General features: G+C 36.7%; 1 protein-coding gene and 1 long non-coding RNA gene across 16 annotated transcripts; both read right to left on the reverse strand.

The window, feature by feature from the left end:
- Positions 1–4540: 4540 nt before the first annotated feature.
- On the reverse strand, positions 4541–13963 carry LOC127151487 (cyclic nucleotide-gated ion channel 1-like). 13 transcript variants are annotated; one of them, XR_007824531.1, is made up of 7 exons: positions 13459–13963; positions 13252–13338; positions 12549–12693; positions 10979–11099; positions 9772–10483; positions 5464–5608; positions 4871–5182 (listed from the first exon to the last, which is right to left on the reverse strand). XR_007824531.1 is itself a non-coding variant. In XM_051091447.1 (6 exons), exons 1-5 carry the CDS (start codon positions 13510–13512, stop codon positions 10410–10412), a joined length of 435 nt encoding a protein of 144 aa, XP_050947404.1. In that variant the 5' UTR covers positions 13513–13960; the 3' UTR covers positions 9810–9964; positions 10393–10409. The 13 variants fall into 13 exon arrangements, 5 of the variants coding, with proteins under 5 accessions (XP_050947404.1, XP_050947406.1, XP_050947405.1 ...); XR_007824532.1 differs by lacking the exons at positions 4871–5182; positions 5464–5608 and adding an exon at positions 8424–8966 and having other exon boundaries at positions 9772–9964; positions 10393–10483; positions 13459–13960; XR_007824534.1 differs by lacking the exon at positions 10979–11099 and having other exon boundaries at positions 4541–5182; positions 9772–9964; positions 13459–13962.
- Positions 13964–17693: 3730 nt separating this feature from the next.
- On the reverse strand, positions 17694–19997 carry LOC127151488 (uncharacterized). Of its 3 annotated transcripts, XR_007824539.1 has the most exons (5): positions 19417–19994; positions 18712–18855; positions 18564–18611; positions 17914–18121; positions 17694–17750 (listed from the first exon to the last, which is right to left on the reverse strand). It is a non-coding gene; the product is annotated as an uncharacterized LOC127151488 (long non-coding RNA). The 3 variants fall into 3 exon arrangements; XR_007824538.1 differs by having other exon boundaries at positions 17694–18121; positions 18712–18850; positions 19417–19997; XR_007824537.1 differs by having other exon boundaries at positions 17694–18121; positions 19417–19997.
- Positions 19998–23059: the final 3062 nt, after the last annotated feature.

The raw sequence follows: 23059 nt of genomic DNA on the forward strand, positions 1-23059 counted from the left end.
AAAACTTAAGTGTAATTTCGTAAACCATAACCTACCAAAAAATTCAAAAAGTGTGGAAAAAGCACTTCAAGACCGAAAATGGCAACCAAGTGTGTTAGTGCCACAAACTTTGTTTCAGACCAACCTAAAAAGAGTTCAAAACGTGTGTAAGCTTTCAAAACGATCGAACAATGCTTAAGTATAAGTTCGCAAATCACAACCGACCAAAATTCCAAAAAGTGCGATAAAAGCACTCTAACACCCAACATGTCAGCCAAGTGTGCAAGTTCAACAAACTTAGTTCCAAACCAAAATAAAAAGAGTTTAAAACCTCTGAACATTGCTTGAGTGTAAATTCGCAACTCATAACCGACTAAAAAGTTCAAAAAAGAGTGAAAAAAGCACCGAGGACCTAAAATGGCACAACCCGACCAAGCATGTAAGTGCAACAGACTTAGTCTCAAACAAACTTAAAAAGTGTTCCAACCGAGCCTACGTATCACTTGACCTTTAAAAGCAACCTCACAAAGTTTAAGTGTAAGTTTACAACTCCCAACGTACCAAAAAGTCAAGAACTGTGAAAAAAGCACTTCAAAGACCACAAAAGAAATGGCAACCAAATGTGTAAGTACAACAAACTTACCCTCAAACCAACCTTAAAAGTGTTCAAAACGAGTCTAATTATCACTTGAATTTTAGAAACGATCTAACAAAGCTTAAGTGTAAGTTCGTTACTCATAACCTAGCAAAAAGTTAAAAAAAAGTGAGAAAAGAGCCTTTCAAGACCCAAAATGGCAACAAAGTGCGTAAGTTCAACAAACTAAGTTTAAAACAAACCTAAAAGGTGTTGAAAACATGTCTACGTATCACTTGGACCTTAAAAAACGACCTAAGACATCTTAAGTGTAAGTTCATAGCTCACAACCTAGCGGAAAGTTCAAAAAGTGTGAAAAAAGCACTTTAAGACCCAAAGTGGCAACCGTGTGTGTGAGTGCAACAAACTTAGTGTCAAACCAACCTAAAACGCATTCAAAACATGTCCAAGTATCACTTGAACTTTCAAAACGATCTAACAAATCTTAACTGTAAGTTCGTAACTCACAACGTACCAAAAAGTTCAAAAAAGATTGAAAAAAAGCACTTCAAGACCTAGAATGCCAAGTGTGTAAGTGCAACAAACTTAGATTCAAACCGACCAAAAAGGCATTCGAAACACGTCTTAGCTTTCAAACGACCCAATGACGCTTAAGTGCAAAAGCTTGTAACTCATAACTTGCCAAAAAGTTCAAAAAAGTGTGGAAAAAGCCCTTCGATGGCAATCATGTCTGTATGTGCAACAAACTTAGTTCGAAACAACCTAACACCTGTTCAAAACATGTCTAAGTACCATTCGAACTTAAAAAATGGCCTAACAATGCTCAAGTATAATTTCGTAACTCATAACCTACCAAGAAAATTCAAACATTGTAAAAAAAGCACTTCAAGACCCAAAATGGCAATTAAGTGTGTGGATGCAACAAACTGAGTCTCAAACAAACCTAAAAGGTGTTCAAATCGTGTCTAAGTATCACTTGAACTATCAAAATGACCCAACAAAACTTAAGTGTAATTTCGTAAACCATAACCTACCAAAAAATTCAAAAAGTGTGGAAAAAGCACTTCAAGACCGAAAATGGCAACCAAGTGTGTTAGTGCCACAAACTTTGTTTCAGACCAACCTAAAAAGAGTTCAAAACGTGTGTAAGCTTTCAAAACGATCGAACAATGCTTAAGTATAAGTTCGCAAATCACAACCGACCAAAATTCCAAAAAGTGCGATAAAAGCACTCTAACACCCAACATGTCAGCCAAGTGTGCAAGTTCAACAAACTTAGTTCCAAACCAAAATAAAAAGAGTTTAAAACCTCTGAACATTGCTTGAGTGTAAATTCGCAACTCATAACCGACTAAAAAGTTCAAAAAAGAGTGAAAAAAGCACCGAGGACCTAAAATGGCACAACCCGACCAAGCATGTAAGTGCAACAGACTTAGTCTCAAACAAACTTAAAAAGTGTTCCAACCGAGCCTACGTATCACTTGACCTTTAAAAGCAACCTCACAAAGTTTAAGTGTAAGTTTACAACTCCCAACGTACCAAAAAGTCAAGAACTGTGAAAAAAGCACTTCAAAGACCACAAAAGAAATGGCAACCAAATGTGTAAGTACAACAAACTTACCCTCAAACCAACCTTAAAAGTGTTCAAAACGAGTCTAATTATCACTTGAATTTTAGAAACGATCTAACAAAGCTTAAGTGTAAGTTCGTTACTCATAACCTAGCAAAAAGTTAAAAAAAAGTGAGAAAAGAGCCTTTCAAGACCCAAAATGGCAACAAAGTGCGTAAGTTCAACAAACTAAGTTTAAAACAAACCTAAAAGGTGTTGAAAACATGTCTACGTATCACTTGGACCTTAAAAAACGACCTAAGACATCTTAAGTGTAAGTTCATAGCTCACAACCTAGCGGAAAGTTCAAAAAGTGTGAAAAAAGCACTTTAAGACCCAAAGTGGCAACCGTGTGTGTGAGTGCAACAAACTTAGTGTCAAACCAACCTAAAACGCATTCAAAACATGTCCAAGTATCACTTGAACTTTCAAAACGATCTAACAAATCTTAACTGTAAGTTCGTAACTCACAACGTACCAAAAAGTTCAAAAAAGATTGAAAAAAAGCACTTCAAGACCTAGAATGCCAAGTGTGTAAGTGCAACAAACTTAGATTCAAACCGACCAAAAAGGCATTCGAAACACGTCTTAGCTTTCAAACGACCCAATGACGCTTAAGTGCAAAAGCTTGTAACTCATAACTTGCCAAAAAGTTCAAAAAAGTGTGGAAAAAGCCCTTCGATGGCAATCATGTCTGTATGTGCAACAAACTTAGTTCGAAACAACCTAACACCTGTTCAAAACATGTCTAAGTACCATTCGAACTTAAAAAATGGCCTAACAATGCTCAAGTATAATTTCGTAACTCATAACCTACCAAGAAAATTCAAACATTGTAAAAAAAGCACTTCAAGACCCAAAATGGCAATTAAGTGTGTGGATGCAACAAACTGAGTCTCAAACAAACCTAAAAGGTGTTCAAATCGTGTCTAAGTATCACTTGAACTATCAAAATGACCCAACAAAACTTAAGTGTAATTTCGTAAACCATAACCTACCAAAAAATTCAAAAAGTGTGGAAAAAGCACTTCAAGACCGAAAATGGCAACCAAGTGTGTTAGTGCCACAAACTTTGTTTCAGACCAACCTAAAAAGAGTTCAAAACGTGTGTAAGCTTTCAAAACGATCGAACAATGCTTAAGTATAAGTTCGCAAATCACAACCGACCAAAATTCCAAAAAGTGCGATAAAAGCACTCTAACACCCAACATGTCAGCCAAGTGTGCAAGTTCAACAAACTTAGTTCCAAACCAAAATAAAAAGAGTTTAAAACCTCTGAACATTGCTTGAGTGTAAATTCGCAACTCATAACCGACTAAAAAGTTCAAAAAAGAGTGAAAAAAGCACCGAGGACCTAAAATGGCACAACCCGACCAAGCATGTAAGTGCAACAGACTTAGTCTCAAACAAACTTAAAAAGTGTTCCAACCGAGCCTACGTATCACTTGACCTTTAAAAGCAACCTCACAAAGTTTAAGTGTAAGTTTACAACTCCCAACGTACCAAAAAGTCAAGAACTGTGAAAAAAGCACTTCAAAGACCACAAAAGAAATGGCAACCAAATGTGTAAGTACAACAAACTTACCCTCAAACCAACCTTAAAAGTGTTCAAAACGAGTCTAATTATCACTTGAATTTTAGAAACGATCTAACAAAGCTTAAGTGTAAGTTCGTTACTCATAACCTAGCAAAAAGTTAAAAAAAAGTGAGAAAAGAGCCTTTCAAGACCCGAAATGGCAACAAAGTGCGTAAGTTCAACAAACTAAGTTTAAAACAAACCTAAAAGGTGTTGAAAACATGTCTACGTATCACTTGGACCTTAAAAAACGACCTAAGACATCTTAAGTGTAAGTTCATAGCTCACAACCTAGCGGAAAGTTCAAAAAGTGTGAAAAAAGCACTTTAAGACCCAAAGTGGCAACCGTGTGTGTGAGTGCAACAAACTTAGTGTCAAACCAACCTAAAACGCATTCAAAACATGTCCAAGTATCACTTGAACTTTCAAAACGATCTAACAAATCTTAACTGTAAGTTCGTAACTCACAACGTACCAAAAAGTTCAAAAAAGATTGAAAAAAAGCACTTCAAGACCTAGAATGCCAAGTGTGTAAGTGCAACAAACTTAGATTCAAACCGACCAAAAAGGCATTCGAAACACGTCTTAGCTTTCAAACGACCAAATGACGCTTAAGTGCAAAAGCTTGTAACTCATAACTTGCCAAAAAGTTCAAAAAAGTGTGGAAAAAGCCCTTCGATGGCAATCATGTCTGTATGTGCAACAAACTTAGTTCGAAACAACCTAACACCTGTTCAAAACATGTCTAAGTACCATTCGAACTTAAAAAATGGCCTAACAATGCTCAAGTATAATTTCGTAACTCATAACCTACCAAGAAAATTCAAACATTGTAAAAAAAGCACTTCAAGACCCAAAATGGCAATTAAGTGTGTGGATGCAACAAACTGAGTCTCAAACAAACCTAAAAGTTGTTCAAATCGTGTCTAAGTATCACTTGAACTATCAAAATGACCCAACAAATATAATTTCGTAACTCATAACTCATAACCTACCAACATGTCTAAGTACCATTCGAACTTAAAAAATAGCCTAACAATGCTCAAGTATAATTTCGTAAGTCATAACTTACCAAAAAAATTCAAACATTGTAAAAAAAGCACTTCAAGTCCCAAAATAGCAATTAAGTGTGTAGATGCAACAAATTGAGTCTCAAACAAACCTAAAAGGTGTTCAAAACAAACCTAAACCAAACATGGGAACAATCAAGAACAACCTCAAGATTTTCAAGAATGGCATGAAAACATGCAACAAAAACTATTAAGAAAGCAAAAATTACCTCAGGTAGTCTAGAATTTCCACCAAGAATTAAAGAACCTACAAGATTACCTCAGATGATTGGAAACAAAAAAGAAGACCTTTGTATAGATTTAGATTCTTCTAAGAAAGAGGAATTAATTCCTAAATCTTCATTCCAACATTCCTGCAAGATTTCAACCCCTAACTTTGTTTCATACCCATTCAACATTACAGAAACATGAATCAAAAAAGTTTCCAAGATTCAAAAGCAGAATCCGACTCAAACAAAAGAGAAATGCAATTTCATTCAGATTTTCAAGTAAAAAAGATAGTTGTTTCAATATCCAATCTCAAATTCAGCAGACTTTAATTTTTTTTACAAAACCAACATTAAATTAAAGACTATATCAACCTTAATTTTCATGAAGTATTCCAAACCTCTCAACTTAAATAGATTAACATTACCTGTCAAGATCGACATTACTATCGATTGCAAAAGTTAAAGAAATGGGAGCCATGGAATCTCTCGCCCATTTCTCAATGAATCCAGTGCCCCTCTTGTTATGGTTCTTCTATTCAATGTTAGCTCACCTCCTTTTCCAGCCTACATCTTTTAGAAATCAAACTTAATCATGCGATTGAAACGACCAAAATTGAATTCAATTAAGTCACTTCATTCTTAAAAATTTGAAAGCGAAATTAAATGAATTTAGAATCACATATTCACATTGAGTTTACTTGATATATGTATGAATTTAGACTCATATATGTATGTGTCTACTTGACCTAACCGGTTGGACTCTAAGGGATGGGTAGGTCTGGTTTTGGTTAGGCTAAGAGTCAAGAGTTCCCCACACAAGCTCTGATACTGAGGGAGCTCAACGCATTCTACTTGACCTAACTGGCTGGAATCTAAGGGCTAGGCAGGTCTGGTTTTGGTTAGGCCAAAAGTGAAGAGTTCCCCACACAAGCTCTGATACTGAGGGAGCTCAACGCATTCTACTTGACCTAACCGGCTGGACTCTAAGGGCTAGGCAAGTCTGGTTTTGGTTAGGCGAAAAGTGAAGAGTTCCCCACACAAGCTCTGATACTGAGGGAGCTCAACGCATTCTACTTCACCTAACCAGTTGGGTTTTAAAGGCTAGGAAGGTCTGGTTTTGGTTAGGCCAAGAGTGAAGAGTTCCCCACACAAGCTCTGATACTGAGGGAGCTCAACGCATTCTACTTGACCTAACCGGCTGGACTCTAAGGGCTAGGCAGGTCTGGTTTTGGTTAGGTGAAAAGTGAAGAGTTCCCCACACAAGCTCTGATACTGAGGGAGCTCAACGCATTCTACTTGACCTAACTGGCTGGAATCTAAGGGCTAGGCAGGTCTGGTTTTGGTTAGGCCAAAAGTGAAGAGTTCCCCACACAAGCTCTGATACTGAGGGAGCTCAACGCATTCTACTTGACCTAACCGGCTGGACTCTAAGGGCTAGGCAAGTCTGGTTTTGGTTAGGCGAAAAGTGAAGAGTTCCCCACACAAGCTCTGATACTGAGGGAGCTCAACGCATTCTACTTCACCTAACCAGTTGGGTTTTAAAGGCTAGGAAGGTCTGGTTTTGGTTAGGCCAAGAGTGAAGAGTTCCCCACACAAGCTCTGATACTGAGGGAGCTCAACGCATTCTACTTGACCTAACCGGCTGGACTCTAAGGGCTAGGCAGGTCTGGTTTTGGTTAGGTGAAAAGTGAAGAGTTCCCCACACAAGCTTTGATACTGAGGGAGCTCAACGCATTCTACTTCACCTAACTGGTTGGGTTTTAAAGGCTAGAAAGGTCTGGTTTTGGTTAGGCCAAAAGTGAAGAGTTCCCCACACAAGCTCTGATACTGAGGGAGCTCAACACATTCTACTTGACCTAACCGGCTGGACTTTATGTGCTAGGTAGGTCTGGTTTTGGTTAGGCCAAAAGTGAAGAGTTCCCCACACAAGCTCTGATACTGAGGGAGCTCAACGCATTCTACTTGACCTAACCGGCTGGACTTTAAGGGCTAGGTAGGTCTGGTTTTGGTTAGGCGAAAAGTGAAGAGTTCCCCACACAAGCTCTGATACTGAGGGAGCTCAACGCATTCTACTTCACCTAACCGGTTGGGTTTTAAAGGCTAGGAAGGTCTGGTTTTGGTTAGGCCAAAAGTGAAGAGTTCCCCACACAAGCTCTGATACTGAGGGAGCTCAACGCATTCTACTTGACCTAACCGGCTGGACTCTAAGGGCTAGGCAGGTCTGGTTTTGGTTAGGTGAAAAGTGAAGAGTTCCCCACACAAGCTCTGATACTGAGGGAGCTCAACGCATTCTACTTCACCTAACTGGTTGGGTTTTAAAGGCTAGAAAGGTCTGGTTTTGGTTAGGCCAAAAGTGAAGAGTTCCCCACACAAGCTCTGATACTGAGGGAGCTCAACGCATTCTACTTGACCTAACCGGCTGGACTCTAAGGGCTAGGCAGGTCTGGTTTTGGTTAGGTGAAAAGTGAAGAGTTCCCCACACAAGCTTTGATACTGAGGGAGCTCAACGCATTCTACTTCACCTAACTGGTTGGGTTTTAAAGGCTAGAAAGGTCTGGTTTTGGTTAGGCCAAAAGTGAAGAGTTCCCCACACAAGCTCTGATACTGAGGGAGCTCAACGCATTCTACTTGACCTAACCGGCTGGACTGTAAGGGCTAGGTAGGTCTGGTTTTGGTTAGGCGAAAAGTGAAGAGTTCCCCACACAAGCTCTGATACTGAGGGAGCTCAACGCATTCTACTTCACCTAACTGGTTGGGTTTTAAAGGCTAGAAAGGTCTGGTTTTGGTTAGGCCAAAAGTGAAGAGTTCCCCACACAAGCTCTGATACTGAGGGAGCTCAACGCATTCTACTTGACCTAACCGGCTGGACTTTAAGGGCTAGGTAGGTCTGGTTTTGGTTAGGCCAAAAGTGAAGAGTTCCCCACACAAGCTCTGATACTGAGGGAGCTCAACGCATTCTACTTGACCTAACCGGCTCGACTGTAAGGGCTAGGCAGGTCTGGTTTTGGTTAGGCCAAAAGTGAAGAGTTCCCCACACAAGCTCTGATACTGAGGGAGCTCAACGCATTCTACTTGACCTAACCGGCTGGACTCTAAGGGCTAGGCAGGTCTGGTTTTGGTTAGGCCAAAAGTGAAGAGTTCCCCACACAAGCTCTGATACTGAGGGAGCTCAACGCATTCTACTTGACCTAACCGGCTGGACTCTAAGGGCTAGGCAGGTCTGGTTTTGGTTAGGCGAAAAGTGAAGAGTTCCCCACACAAGCTCTGATACTGAGGGAGCTCAACGCATTCTACTTCACCTAACCGGTTGGGTTTTAAAGGCTAGGAAGGTCTGGTTTTGGTTAGGCCAAAAGTGAAGAGTTCCCCACACAAGCTCTGATACTGAGGGAGCTCAACGCATTCTACTTGACCTAACCGGCTGGACTCTAAGGGCTAGGCAGATCTGGTTTTGGTTAGGCCATGTTTTCAACAGCACATGTTTTCAACACATATTATTAAGTATGTACAGTATTTACAATATTTAGAAAATGAATAGCATGTCTTCTACGCATTTCTATGCTATCAAAGAATGCATTTTCAACATATTTAAGATATTCAAATGACAAACACAATCACAAACCCGAGCTCCATGCTCAAGGGTTAGGCAGACATGCTTGTCTAAACTAGAAAGCAAATTAGACATGGTATTTATTTTAAGAATAAAGACATTGAAAAAGTTTAAAATTTGAACATTTCTGGCAAAATGAAAATTTCCCAAAGGACATAGAACATGCAAAGCTACAACCCTACCCCCCACTTAAAACTTTAATTTGTCTTCAAAGCATTTTAAGCAAGATTGTAAGGATCGAAAAAAGAGATAGGGAACAGAAAACTTCCCCTTGCTTGCAAAGGTTCCAAATTCGATTAGACTCCATTTTTTCCTTTATTCCTACAAAAAGAAAACAAGATTTTCTATCAAATTTTATTAAAGAGGTTAAACTAAAAATTTATGGATATCTAGGATGTTAAAATCAGCGAGAAAAATAAGTCCTCCTGCCTTAATAAGAACATCCTCAACTATGCCTAAGGGGCTAACATATAGGACCTATCCACTAATTGGATGCTTACATTGGTCTTTTGCAAATTATTTAACCCCTAGTTCTTTTCCCACATACCCCACAAATCATCAATTGATGGGTATCTAAATCCATATCCTCTTAAGCTTGGAATGAGAACTAAAACCACCGCCTACACACGAGTATTTTTCACATGCATCAGAATAATACCATCACCCTAAATAAATAAAAAGGCTACGATCTTGGGGTCTACATATAATCTATCAATTCCAATTCCTTGAAAGTTAAATTCTTCCATCTATTACAGCGAGGAAAAGGGATACTAAACATCCAAGTACAACGAAACATCCATCATACGTTCCACAATTTAATTATAGATCAAATATCATCCCAGATTCGTTAATTTGTATGCACTTCAAAATTTTAGACTACTTGCTTAGTTGCTTTCACATGGGAGACTTCAGCAGCTGGTTTTTAAATGTTTGCATGTGGAAAAACTTCATAGCAGCTATGAAATATCTATTCAAGATACTTTCATTGGCCACTCTCTAATCTACTTTTTCTGTGATTTTATTATGTCAAAAGAATGGAATGATCTAGAGTTTCACTAGCGGTGCATTAAGGATCCCATCCGAAACGAGATGCATAAAAGTGGACAGACAGAAAAGACAAGCATACCAGTCCAGAAGCTGGTGGCATTCCATATTCCAAAGCAGTAAGAAAATCATCATCAAGTGTCACTTCATAAGAATCATCCTCATCTTTTTGGCAATTGAAGTCCAAAGAGTCATTACATAAGAAACGAGATACATAAGAAACAGCTGAGCCATGCTTCTCATTGTGTTGCCTGATCTGGTCTTCTAATCATCCTCTGTGCCAATTTTGTTTGTTTTAAAAGAAAAAGATCATTACAACCATTCCAATTATCATGGAACCGGAACACTAAAACGTTCCAATAGAAACTATTATTTCTTGACATGGCACATAAACCAATAATGCACAAGTATACCAAGCAAGAAGAATAGAATGCTCATGTAGAGCTTGGACGCACATTGTTATGGAGTTAAGCACATAACACATAACAAAAACGATTCCTTTGGTAACCTTTCGACTGAAAGGGTCTATACAAGATGGAACAAAGTACAGGAAAGTTATCTTCCAAAAGGTGATAGACTATCCAGTTTAACTTGAGTTCAATACTAATGTACTTTCTCTCTTTCAAATGCCATGAAATTGGCTAAAAAGTTTCATCATCTGTGCACCCTTCTAACATTAATGATTGATATAATCACCTCTTACCTGATAAATACGATCGATCAATTCGAAAAATGCATTGGCCAGCTCACGACCACAAATGAAAAGTTCAAATCTTTCTGTAAACCCTGCATGGCTAATAATGCACAAGAAATGAAAATTTTTAACCCCTCCCAGGTAAGAAGAAAGAAAAGATAGAAAAGACATTCAAACAGCTGTTGGTGTAAAGATTTGAGATCTCAATCATGGTCATCCTCCAATAATTTCCCAAAGAGGAGAATAATTGAATATTTTAGGATGGAAAACAAAATTGATAATGACCCAGAGCTTATTTCTTTGGAGTTCTTGTAGATTACTAAAGGGATTAGACAATACGACTTTGTGTTTTAACATCAAGAGTGGATATCTTGTTATAGCACAAACTTAACTTAGGACAGTATGCTCCGTAAATTATGCTTTTATGTTTCTGCTTGAATAATTAGTTGTTTTTGTGTGTGCACTCTCACATATATATTCTAAATGATGATTATCTTTCTTGTCCTACAAATGAATCCTTGGTTACAAATGGAATGGACAAATTTGACAATAAGATTGATAGAATCTAAGCCAGCAAAAGGCTGAAGTTTCATACCTGGGGGAGTGGAAGAACTGAAAGAACGTCAATTGTGAAGTAAGATAAAAAGAATCTCCAAGCTCTTGTGCAAACACCATCATCGGCTTCATCAGGTTTTGCATTATAAAATTTGGAATATCTAAAATGAAAATGACAGACTATAAGAATTATGTAGAGGAAGTCTATGATTGAGCTAACAATTACAACTACTATTCTCATCTTGTTGTCAAATCCAACACATCTTTTGCCTTAATCAACCAACAAGGTGTAACAGAACAAAGGATCCAACAAGGTAGCAATCACACACAACATGACAAGTATTTCATTCCACAAATGAAGAAATACCGGGTTTCTATCACCCAAACATTTAAGATATCCCAAACCTTTACTCCTAACTTCTCGATCAAATCTTATGTTTCCAAAACTCGTAAGCCTATCAAAACTAGTAGTAAAGCTTGTTGAAATTGATCTCAATGTTCTCAGTGAGCATGTTTCTCCAATATACGAAGGTTTACTCCTGGACAGGGAACAAAGCAAGTGGAACAAATGAACCAACAGATACTTCTACTATTTGATTTTGAAGAAAAGAATCACAGGAGATGGGGGACATCAGAAGAATTTCAACCGCACACAGAAAACAGATAAAAAATAGTATAGTTGACAACCCAACAACCATTTAACTGCAATACTTCCTAAATGATTAGCTGGTAATTATTTAATCTTAGAAGAGAACTAGAAATCGCCCTGGTCTATAGACAATACATAGAGAAATGACAATGATGTGAGTGATTGTTACTAAAGGAAAAAAATAGTTTACTGATGATGAATTGAAGTAGCCTTTCCTTTGTAATTGAATGATTTAAAGAGTGATCTAATGAATGTTATAAAAAATAAATGAGGGGAGAAACTCAACCATGGAGAGAAAATGGATGGTGAATGAAGTACCAAAAAACAAACTAGCAAATGCAGTCATAGTTAAAATAAAACCATCTTCAAAAGTAGTCATAACTCAACCAAATGGCACTTATTTTCTACAAACCCAACTACTTTTCACTTTTTAAATATTCAATTTGTGTTAGTTCCTACACACAAAAAGATCACAAACTCCTGAAATGGATAGAATTACAGGGCTACAGGTTATAGTATTTTTGTGAATCTAAAGCAATTATGAAGCATAACCAAGTAGCAAACACAAACACTTGATGAAACTACTAACAGTCACAAAAACTTTGGAAGTTAGAAGTGCAGAGAAAGAAAGTGAGAGAAGTCAATTCTGGCAAAGTGAGAGAAGTCAGTTTTGGCTTAAAAAATCCCTTTTGACTCCTTCCCAACTTCCCAGATGCAGTTGAACCCCTTCAAAATGACCACAACTGACTCAACTTACAGTAAAAAATCAAATTGAGTGAACATATGGCAAGTGGGTCCAATTCCTTTTACCACATAAAACTATAATACAAGTTCTTTCACTACCTAAAACCCAAATTCCACAACCACAGTTATGCAAGAAGAAGAACAACAACAAAAATGCCTCTCAAACTCCAACAAGAAGTACAGAAGAACTTGAATTCCAAAAGGGAACTTTACTTACCTCCGTACATCCATGGCTGAATTGAGTGAGCTAGAAATTAGAAAACACAAAGAATGAAGCTGATTTTGAGGTGCATCCGGAAGGCAATTTAAAGCTTTTGGCAGTAGCTATGTAACAAGTTTCCAAAGTGAGCCACCATAATCGACTAAAAATGGAAACCAAAATGAATGAGCAATCAATGAAATATTAAGTATATCTGAAGAAACAAACATATTATTCTGATAAACCCTGCATAATTATTCTGAGATTATAAAGATGGTGTTTAAAATTGTATTCGATTCATTTTAAAAGGTTAACCATGAAAAGGAAGAACAGTGGAGACCATGAACTACTAAAGGCATGCAATTTTTCACAATATCATGATGAGAGACTTCATGCTTTAAGTAGTCTTTGACACAAATCAAGACTATAAAGTGTCGAACATTTTCTAATCTTTATTAAAGTTTATCTTTTTTCATGCTTTAGTAATAGAACTAATTTCACTTAACAAGGTCCAAAACTTGATGATTAATCTTGAGTTTATGATTTCAACCGCATACTGAAGTCAGTTCAACCAATCTACGAAATTACAAAATTAAAAATATAAAGGATGGCATACAAATAATATATAGACATTTTGGACAACTGCAACTTTTTTTTAGTACACGGTTGCAGGGATAGGGGTGCACTCAGGTGCGCATATTAGCACGAGGAAGATAAAAACCTTCATTAGAAGCCGAGTAACGGCTGCCATTGTGGATACACACTCCTCTGTTAAATTTTCTACACCAGATTTTACATCTTCTCTAATCTGTGAGATGATTCAACATAAGACCAAATTAATTTTTCATATTACAGGAAAATATCATTTCACCACACAAATTAAGAAAAAAATATACCAAAACATCCATAATCACACCACGTAAACTACCTTAACAACAGAATCAGACAACCCAGGGATGGAATTCTCAGGAACGGTCTCCATACTGAGCTTCCGCTTAAGTGGGTTAGAAGATGGAGCAGGCTCTTCAACTTAGTCGGCGAGGGTTTGGAATCGGGAACCATGGAGTTGGGAATTTGGGATCTGACGGTGAAGCATTTTCTTTGGAAGACGACATAGGCTTCCGAGGGGTCTTCCGCCCTTGATTCCGGCGCCGTTAGCGCATGGAATAGAAAATGGCAGTGGATCGGCGAGATGGGTATTTAGCAAGATAGGGTTTCTTGGGTGGATGCTTCATTTTAGAGAATAGAAATTGAGAGAAAGGAAGAGTGAAGATTCTGAGGAAGACGAAGGAGACAAGAGATCGAGAGAGAAGGGGAGGCGGAGAGAGGGGGAAGAGGAGGGAGATAGTTGCCGTTGAGAAGAAAGATGAAGAAATTTAGAAATGAGAGAGAAGCTGCGAAGGGAAGTTGTTTTTTGAAATTTGAAATGAAATGAAATGAAACTTTTTAATTTTTAACTAAGTTATTAGAGATTTTGAATTAAAAAAATAATATATAATTAAAGTTAAAAGAATGTATACGTGCATACACATTTTTTGCAAAAGAATACTTAATGCACTTGTTTTTTTAAATAGTTTTTAGACAAACTATTATAAATAGTGATACTATTTTACTAATAGACATTATTTAATAGAATCTAAAAATTTAATATATTTAAAAACGACTCTAATTTTTAAAACAACTCTATTTTTATATTAATAAAAATAATAAAACAGATAAAATATTTTTCTATCAAGTATAAAAAAATTTATCTCGGAGAGGTTTCTTATTAAACATAAATAACTATATGTCATTAAAATATTTTATTTATAAATATTTTAAAAAATAAATTCTGTTATTTAAAATAATTTCTTCAGAACTTTTCATCAAACTATGTTTTCTCCATAAATGATTTATTTTGTATTTCTATAGCCACGTGGAGAAAAAAACAAAAGGTGTGGAAATGTGTCCTATCGAGCGCCGATTCGATGTTTCGTTTTAGTGCCCGAAATTCAACCATTTATCTATTTAACTACAATTTACAATAAATCACAACTCATTCTTATTTCTTAATTCTCCCTATTTAAGTATTCCGTAATTAGTTATAAGTTTCCACCATATAATTTGATCACAATTGAGTCTTATCATATTTCATGACTTTAGTTTAATATTTATGGGGAAAATATAAAAAAGTACATAGTCATTTCTATAAAAAAAAAAAAAAAATAAAGAAACCTAAATTCTTTTGAAACGTTACAATATTGTTATTATTGTTTACTTTGGAAATAGTTGCAAAATTAAAATTAGATTCAATAGAATCTTGAAGAAATTTCTAATACTAGGATAGCAAGAGATTCATAAATTATTTATAGTACCTTTATTGGCTATATCTAAGCATTGCTTAAAAATTGTAAAAGAGCACTTAAGCTCCCTTTTTTAAATAGCTATCTATGTCGCAAAAATGTGAGCGTTCAAGGCATTGTGGAAATGGCTCGAAGTTGGAATACAAAGAAGGTCCACCCGTAGCTGCTGCTTGCTGACGTAGATTCTCAATCACACTTAATTATCTAATGTATAAAATTTTCAAAATTTTATTTATTTGTTTTTCCTTTTCAATATTTGGTAATCTCCTTTAACCAAGGAACAAATTAACCCCCATCCTCTGGACCAACAAATTTTGACAGATCACAATAAACTCTTCTTTACCCATTTCTCATTTTTCAACCTCCTGCCTACTCTTTTTACCCAAAAATAAAAGCTGTAACTCTCTTTTATATAACCTCTTCTCTAACTTTTTCAAGAAAGTTCTTAAGCTGTATTGTAAGATTAATGATTTTTGTTAAAAAAAATAATGTTATCTATTAACTAATCAAATGGTCCAAAGTTTAACATGGTATATTTGTCAGAAAGTGAGCATCAAAATGACAGATTGTTAGATGTATATATTTCATTAACTAAGAGTTGTTAAGAACTTCAATGTATGATCAAGCTTTTGATTTCTTATCATGCTTGCTGGAGCTATGGATATATCTTTAGCATTCGGTAGAAATTCCAGGACATGGGTGGGTAAAAAAAGTTTCCTAGTTTTATATCTGCTCTTTGTGAGAAAAAAGAAAAATGCAAGAGAGGCCTTAACTAGAAAGACAATAAAATTAAAAGTAATAGTATTAAGGGCAGAATTTGTTCATCACCTTATGAAATTGTACTTGGATTGGAAAACCACGTGAACGACTTAATTAGGACTTGAGGAATGATCTAGGATTAGGAAAACCACAAATCTTTTTCCCTTTTTTTTTTCACAACCACCAACTGAACAGAACACTCTATCTCCATTAATGAGTGAATATTTATAAGGCAAAGATCTCAAACTGATGCACAATTCATTATTTGAACTTCCTTAAAAAACAATCTACGAATCTAATCTTGCTTTTGTACTTACCATTGGATACATGTACTCCATTTGGATTTTAAACCTAATTGTCATATTAACTAGATTTTCAATCTACTATATTGTCTACAAAGATAGATTGTAAAAACTCAAAATGGATCATCTATGGGTCTACTCACTTACCTTCTCTGTATTTTGTTCATTGAAAGACAAGGGCCAAACTTGTTCAACTACAATAATGTCTCTATGTTACGAGACTTATGACTAATGACAAATATTATAATTTTATTTCTTTCTTTTTTGTTTATTGTAGTATGACTAATATTGACTTTAATAACTCTTTGCTCCACAAGGGCTAAGTGACTTCAAGTGTAAAAAAGTAACTAGTAGCTGGGAGGTAGTTATACATTTCATTGAATTGGGATACTTTATGTTTTTTTTTTTACGGTAGGATTCTTGTACTCAAACTGATGTTTTATTGATTTTACAATATCAGATTATGTATATGACTATTTAATTCCACAGATCATTTTCCAATAATTCAAAAGAATGTCTATTCTTGCTATTATGAATCTATAGAACGAGAAATAATTAGGGACATGCATAATAATAATAATAATGCTTCAGAACCAACTTCCTTTCTTTGTTCTTCAAGCTATGTATGACCAGCTAGTTTCGTCAAATAAATATTTTCCAACGAACATAACCAAGGTTGGGATATATGATGGAAGGAGGTGATGTTCGAAAAAAGAAAAGAAGGAAGAAGAGCATCCATAGCTACGAATTCACATGAAGAAGAGGAACTCGACGAACTCAAATGGCAAATCGGAGGAGTGGGTAGCAAATTAGAGAGATGGAGAGAGTTTTCGTGGAAGGGGAAGGGTAATTTCACAAATAATCAAAGACAAACCTTTTTTATTACCAACCAATTTTTAAAGATTTTATTAGGTATGACAAAATATAAATCTATATTGTTACCTTTATCTATTCAATTTTATTCAACTTAACTTTATGTTTTCTTTTTCTCTCCATCTAACTTTTTCGATGATCACCTCCCTCCCTCACTCACACCTCACCTCACCTCCGACGGTCACACCACTTTCAGTCTCTTAAATCTGGTTGTCTCCACTCCAACATCTCTCACTCTTACCGCTACCGCCATGCCATGCCACTCTCACTCTCTCATAGCCACGATCACTTTCAGGAATTTAAAAAATATATAAAAAAAAACATATGTTGATAAAAGGCAAACTGTGAAGCCAAACCAAACCACATAATGCAATTTGATTTTCGATTTTGGTCTGATTCTATTCTAGAAAACACAAGCTCCAACAAACTATGAACACACCCATATATAATAGGGTAGATTATTAGTTTAGTCTCTTTTTTTCACTTTTTTTTCAAAATATTTAATAACACATTAATGTTAACACTATTAGGCCAACCAATAATAATAACAATAAAATTTATAGCTACATGATTTTATGTATCAATACTTCATCCTATCTAACCTATTTGTTCAACCATCAAATATTGCTTATGTTTATGGATGTCTCTTAGCAATTGCCAAATAACATGGCTAATTAAGCAATAATTAAAATCTCATATACTAGTTCAACGAGTCACTATAATTTTGATCCCAGGGAATTTGAGACTTTGTATTGAAAAAAAACAAAGGCAGGTAAGTGTCAACAATGTATACATCGATAATTATGTAGAAAAAATGTAGTCCATGAAACCATTGCTTAATTAAATAATTTATAAATACACTAAAGTCTAAATTGAGCTGGGCCATATATTCGAATGTTAGGGACTGCACGAAGGTTTTCATATAGATAATTCGCCAATTCTTCCTGTTAGCATACAACACCTCCTCGTCGTTAGACTAAAGTCTTAAAACTAGTAAACATATTTATCATATCATTCTGAATTTTCAGTGTTCCAGGTAACCTAGTTGATAGAAAAATAATACATAAATTCCTTGATTAAAGAAAAAAAATTCTATTACTAACTTACTATGAAGGTATTTATTTAGTTGATACCCTGATTTAGTTGCTTCACGCATTTTTCACCGCCCAAAAATTCTCAAACAAAGGGTATATACCAAATTTCAATCAACTCACTTCGTAACTATGAATTTTTTGCATTTCGATCCTAGATAAATAATCAATAGCAGCTCCCCAAACCAATTGCTTCTCCAATTGTAGGCGTCCCAGCTTCAAATCTAACGAAGGGGGATATGAGTAATTAGTAGAATTAAGGACAATATTGTCCACCAAAAAGACTTCTTAATGCAAATATCAAAAGGCATTTGGGTAGGAAGAGAATACATAGAAGAGATGAAAGGATATGTAAAAAGGCATCAATTAATGAATAGTTCGAATAAAATAGACATCACAAAATGTTAGCACCATTCAAGAAGTCATCTATTTAAATCTCATAATGACTTCAAAAAGATGATTTATCAAGTGTCAATTATTATGAGAACAAATGAGCAAACAAATAATGCTAAATAAACGACAGTTATTTAGGTCTCTTGCAATTCTTGAGCCCTATATATTGAACGTTTTAATTTTTCCACATCATATAAAATAAATACATTGAGAAAAATTTTCATTTTAAAGTAAAAAGAAAAGGACAAAATTGCAACCATGGAGTCCACTAACCTGGAACGAGGTTGTGCAAATGTGGAATGGTCAAGAAATCTCCACCATCTAGAGCCATGTAGGACCAAATATGAAAATTAGATACTGACTTCCTAAAAACGAACTGATGCAATTTTAATTTCATAACTTATCTTCTCAAAGGACATACCTAAGAATGGAGGCATTGCAAACAATAGATCAATCTACAAGAATCCAATGCCTGTAGGCCCACACATCTGAAGCATGTTTATTCCTTATCTTCATATGCCCAAATGTAAGGCTTGCCATTTAATTAATAAGAAAACAACCTAACCTTGTGAGAAGAAGCAACAAGAAAGTCAGCATCAAGTGCCTAGATGTCGACAACTATATGTAGAACACTTTAGCACGCATCTACAAGCACTTTTGCCCCAAAATGATGTGCTAAGCCAACTATTTCTTCAATTGGAAGAACATAAGTTGCAGAGAAAAAAATCAAATCATACTGAATTCCACTATTTGCATATAGTTATTATTAGAAAGATATCAAGAGTAACTGGACACAGATCAAGAGAAGGAAAAATGTCTGACAGTTCTTTTCATTCTTCATTCATTTGACTTTATTATTTTTATTCAGCTGCAAACCTTTCCACTAGAAGTGTGATAACTGAAGTAATATGATAACACTTCAGTTTGAAATATTCACCTACTACTTGTTTTATTTGAGTAATGTTTATAAATTGAATGGTATAAAAAGGAAATAGATTAAAAAAATGCTAAATATCAAATAGAATGGTGTACCCAGTACATTTTGAGACATGATAGGTAACCACAAGCTTTGTTTTTGTTGAAAACATTTCCTTTAACTCTAGTAAGTTTGGGACATTATGTTCACCTAAACTTACAAACTTCAGAACAACACCGGTCCTTTCAGCTATAAGTTGCCAAGGAACAATGGCACTATGATGTTCAGCAACCGTAAGTATGATCTGCACTGAAAGAATAGATTGTTACAGTTTAAACTTAAAGTTAAAGCAGTATATGGCTACACATGTTTAAAAAGATAAAGGATGCAACTTCATGATGTAGGAATGTAAAACACTTTCATTAACTTAAATATGAAATCATAATCTTCACAAATAAAACCTTAAAGCCTACTGTTAGAATTAGTAGGGCTTTGTCCTTAGAGTATTTTTGGAAAGAATAATATATAAGATTTTATTTCCTAAATATTTCCTAGATCTTTTCCTTTCTTACTCCTATTGTACTATATTTATTTTCTCTATTTGTACCAATTGTATTCATAAGAAAAATAATAAAAACTAAAGTATCGTGGTTTTTCTCTCGGTTCTCTAGTTTCCACGTAAGTCTCGGGTTGTTGTTAATTGCTTTCAATATGGTATCAGAGCAAAGCAATAACAAAACCCTAGGAGAAACCCAGATCGAAATTGAACCCGTCACTGTCGTCGCTGCCGCCATGGAGAAACTGCTTCAGAACCTACAGAAACCGCTGATCTACCCAACGGGAGTGGTTTCGCAGTCGTACGAGCCACCGTCTGACCAGAAGATGCTTCACGCGCCGCTTCTCTCCAGCGCATGGGCCGTTTCATCTCACCGCCCAGCCCATTCCCTTTTACGCGCCGTCGGATGTCCAACCGTCAAGCCCTTCCGGCCATTCGCATCCTCACGCGCCGCCTATGAGCTCCGGACAACAACCCTCAACCGTAAATCTTTCAAATCTGTACAGTAAGCATCCGCTGTACGTTGACTCTTTACAGCAACCGTTGTTTTCTGGTAACGGAATTAATCAACCTTAGAACAGATCGAACATTGAAGCGGGTGAGTCTTTGATGCATTCCAAACCAACCGAGTTACCGATGTATTCCAAGAACCCGATAACTTCATTCCCTAATTTACTGTCAAATTATATAACTGGCTCTTTGGGTTCGTCTACAGAGATTTTTTCAGGTGAAAAATTAAATGGGCAAAATTATTTTTCTTGGTCCCAATCAATAAAGATGTTCCTCGAAGGTCGCCACCAGTTCGACTTCTTAACTGGAGGGACTGTACGTCCTCTACCAAGAGACGCCTTGGAACGACTTTGGAAAGGGGAGGACTCACTTATTCGGTCCATGTTGATTAATAGTATGGAACCACAGATCGACAAGCCTCTACTATCTGCTGCCACAGCAAAAGATTTGTGGGATACAACTCAAACCCTTTACTCGAAAGGACAGAATGCCTCTCGGTTGTATACACTGCGAAAACAGGTCCATAATTGCAAACAAGGGACTATGAACGTGACTACCTATTTTAACAAGCTCTCTCTCCTCTGGAAAGAGATGGATTTGTGCAGAGAGACAGTTTGGGACACACCAAATGACGATACTCAATATGCTAAACTTGAAGAGGTTGACCGTGTTTATGACTTCCTTGCAAGACTTAATCCCAAATTTGATACTGTTTGTGGTCGTATACTCGGACAAAGACCTCTTCCCTCCCTAATGGAAGTTTGTTTTGAAGTCCGCCTGGAAGAGGATCGCACTAATGCCATGGGTGTACTACTACCCCTACCATTGACTCCGCTGCCTTTAGCGCTCGGTCCTCAAATCATGACAGTGACAAGAATAATGGGAAGTCAATTCCTGTGTGTAAGCACTGCAAGAAACAATGGCACACCAAGGATCAGTGTTGGAAACTCCACAGTCGTCCCCCAAAAGGTAACAAACGGTCCTCCAACGAGAAACAGAACTCAGGACGTGCATACATTAGTGAGACTACCCCTGCCAGCACCTCTCAATCAACTGATCCTACTGCGAGCCAGACCAAGACTCCGACTCTGGGTGCCATTGCTCAGTCAGGTATGCCTCAGTCCCTTGGGCTTATTAGCGTTGATGGGAAGAATCCCTGGATCTTAGACTCAAGGGCTATAGATCACTTGAAAGGTTCTTCGAAACACTTTATCTCTTATGCCCCGTGTGCCGGTAATGAAAAAATTCGAATAGCTGATGGCTCTCTAGCTCTAATCGCTGGCAAAGGACAAATAGTTCCCTCTGACGGTTTTACTCTCCAGAGTGTTTTGCATGTCCCTAAACTGTCTTACAATTTGTTATCTATAAGCAAGATCACTCGTGAATTGCATTGTAAAGCTATCTTCTTATCTGTATCGGTTTATTTTCAGGACATGAGCTCGAGGAGGACGATTGGCACTGCTTGACATAGAAGGGGACTTTACATCCTTGATGATGATACCTCCTATAGTAGTTTGTCTAGGGTTAGTTTACTGTCATCTTACTTTAGCACTTTTGAACAAAGACTGTATGTTGTGGCATTTTCGACTGGGCCACCCAAACTTTACATATATGCAATATTTATTTCCCCACCTTTTTTCTAAACTTGATGTCTCTTCTCTATCTTGCGATATGTGTATCCGGGCTAAACAACATCGGGTCTCTTTTCCCTCACAACCATATAAACCTACACAACCGTCTACCCTCATCCATAGTGACGTTTGGGGTCCTTCCAAGGTCACCACCTCATCGGGAAAGCGGTGGTTTGTAACTTTCATCGATGACCATACCCGTCTTACCTGGGTCTACCTTATAACAGATAAATCCGAGGTTTCCTCTATTTTCCAAAACTTCTATCGTACTATTGAAACATAATTTCATAAAAAATTGCAATTCTTCGAAGTGATAATGGTCGGGAATTCCAAAACCATAACCTTAGTGAATTTCTAACCTCCAAAGGGATTGCTCACCAAACCTCATGTGCCTACACTCCTCAACAAAATGGAGTGGTCGAACAAAAAAACCGTCACCTTGTGGAAGTAGCTCGCTCCCTTATGCTTTCCACTTCCCTTCCATCATACCTGTGGGGAGATGTTATTCTTACAGCCACTCACTTAATCAATAGAATGTCTTCTCGTATCCTCCACCTTCAGACTCCCTTAGATTGTTTTAAGGGTCTTACCCCTCTACTCGCCTTGTGTCTGAGGTTCCTCTTCGTGTGTTTGGGTGTAACGCCCCAACAAACTCATTTTTGTTCATCTTACTATTAATATTTATGTATGGTCTTGGAAAAGACAAATTTATTGGGAGAACCTTATCATTTTGAATTTTCCGGTTTATTAAAGTTGGGTTTTCCACTTTTTTTATTATTAAGTATTTTTCTATTATGTTACCTATTTTAGTATTTAGAAATTATTTAGTGAGTTATTGCTAATTGAAAGGAGGGTTGGTTGAGTTTGGTGAGATTTGGAGAGAGAGAGGAGATGGTTGGTTTGGGTTATTTAAAGGAAAAGAAAAGAGATATTGTCTTATAAAAAGCCTTGGGTCTCGTGCGTAAAGAAGAAGAGAAAAATCAAAGAAAGAAAGGGGGAAAAGAAAAGAGAAAAAGGGAGAAAAAAAAATTTATTAATAAAACCCTAGCCGCCGCCGCCGCGAACCCGAGCCGCCAAGCCTTCCTCCTCTGTTCAGCAGCGCAGCCGAGTCTGCAGTCCACCCGAGCCGTCGCCGAGCTTCCAGCCGCGTCAGAAG

This window comes from Cucumis melo, chromosome 10, assembly GCF_025177605.1.
Source record: "Cucumis melo cultivar AY chromosome 10, USDA_Cmelo_AY_1.0, whole genome shotgun sequence".
In the NCBI taxonomy this organism is placed as follows: Eukaryota; Viridiplantae; Streptophyta; class Magnoliopsida; order Cucurbitales; family Cucurbitaceae; genus Cucumis; species Cucumis melo.

Coding starts and splice junctions, on each gene's coding strand:
- LOC127151487 (XM_051091446.1), bottom strand. CDS start 13,512: ATGGAGACCGTTCCTGAGAATTCCATCCCTGGGTTGTCTGATTCTGTT. Junction 13,339..13,458: donor TGTCTGATTCTGTTGTTAAG/GTAGTTTACGTG, acceptor ATCATCTCACAG/ATTAGAGAAGATGTAAAATC. Junction 12,656..13,251: donor TTACTCGGCTTCTAATGAAG/GTTTTTATCTTC, acceptor CTTGTTACATAG/CTACTGCCAAAAGCTTTAAA.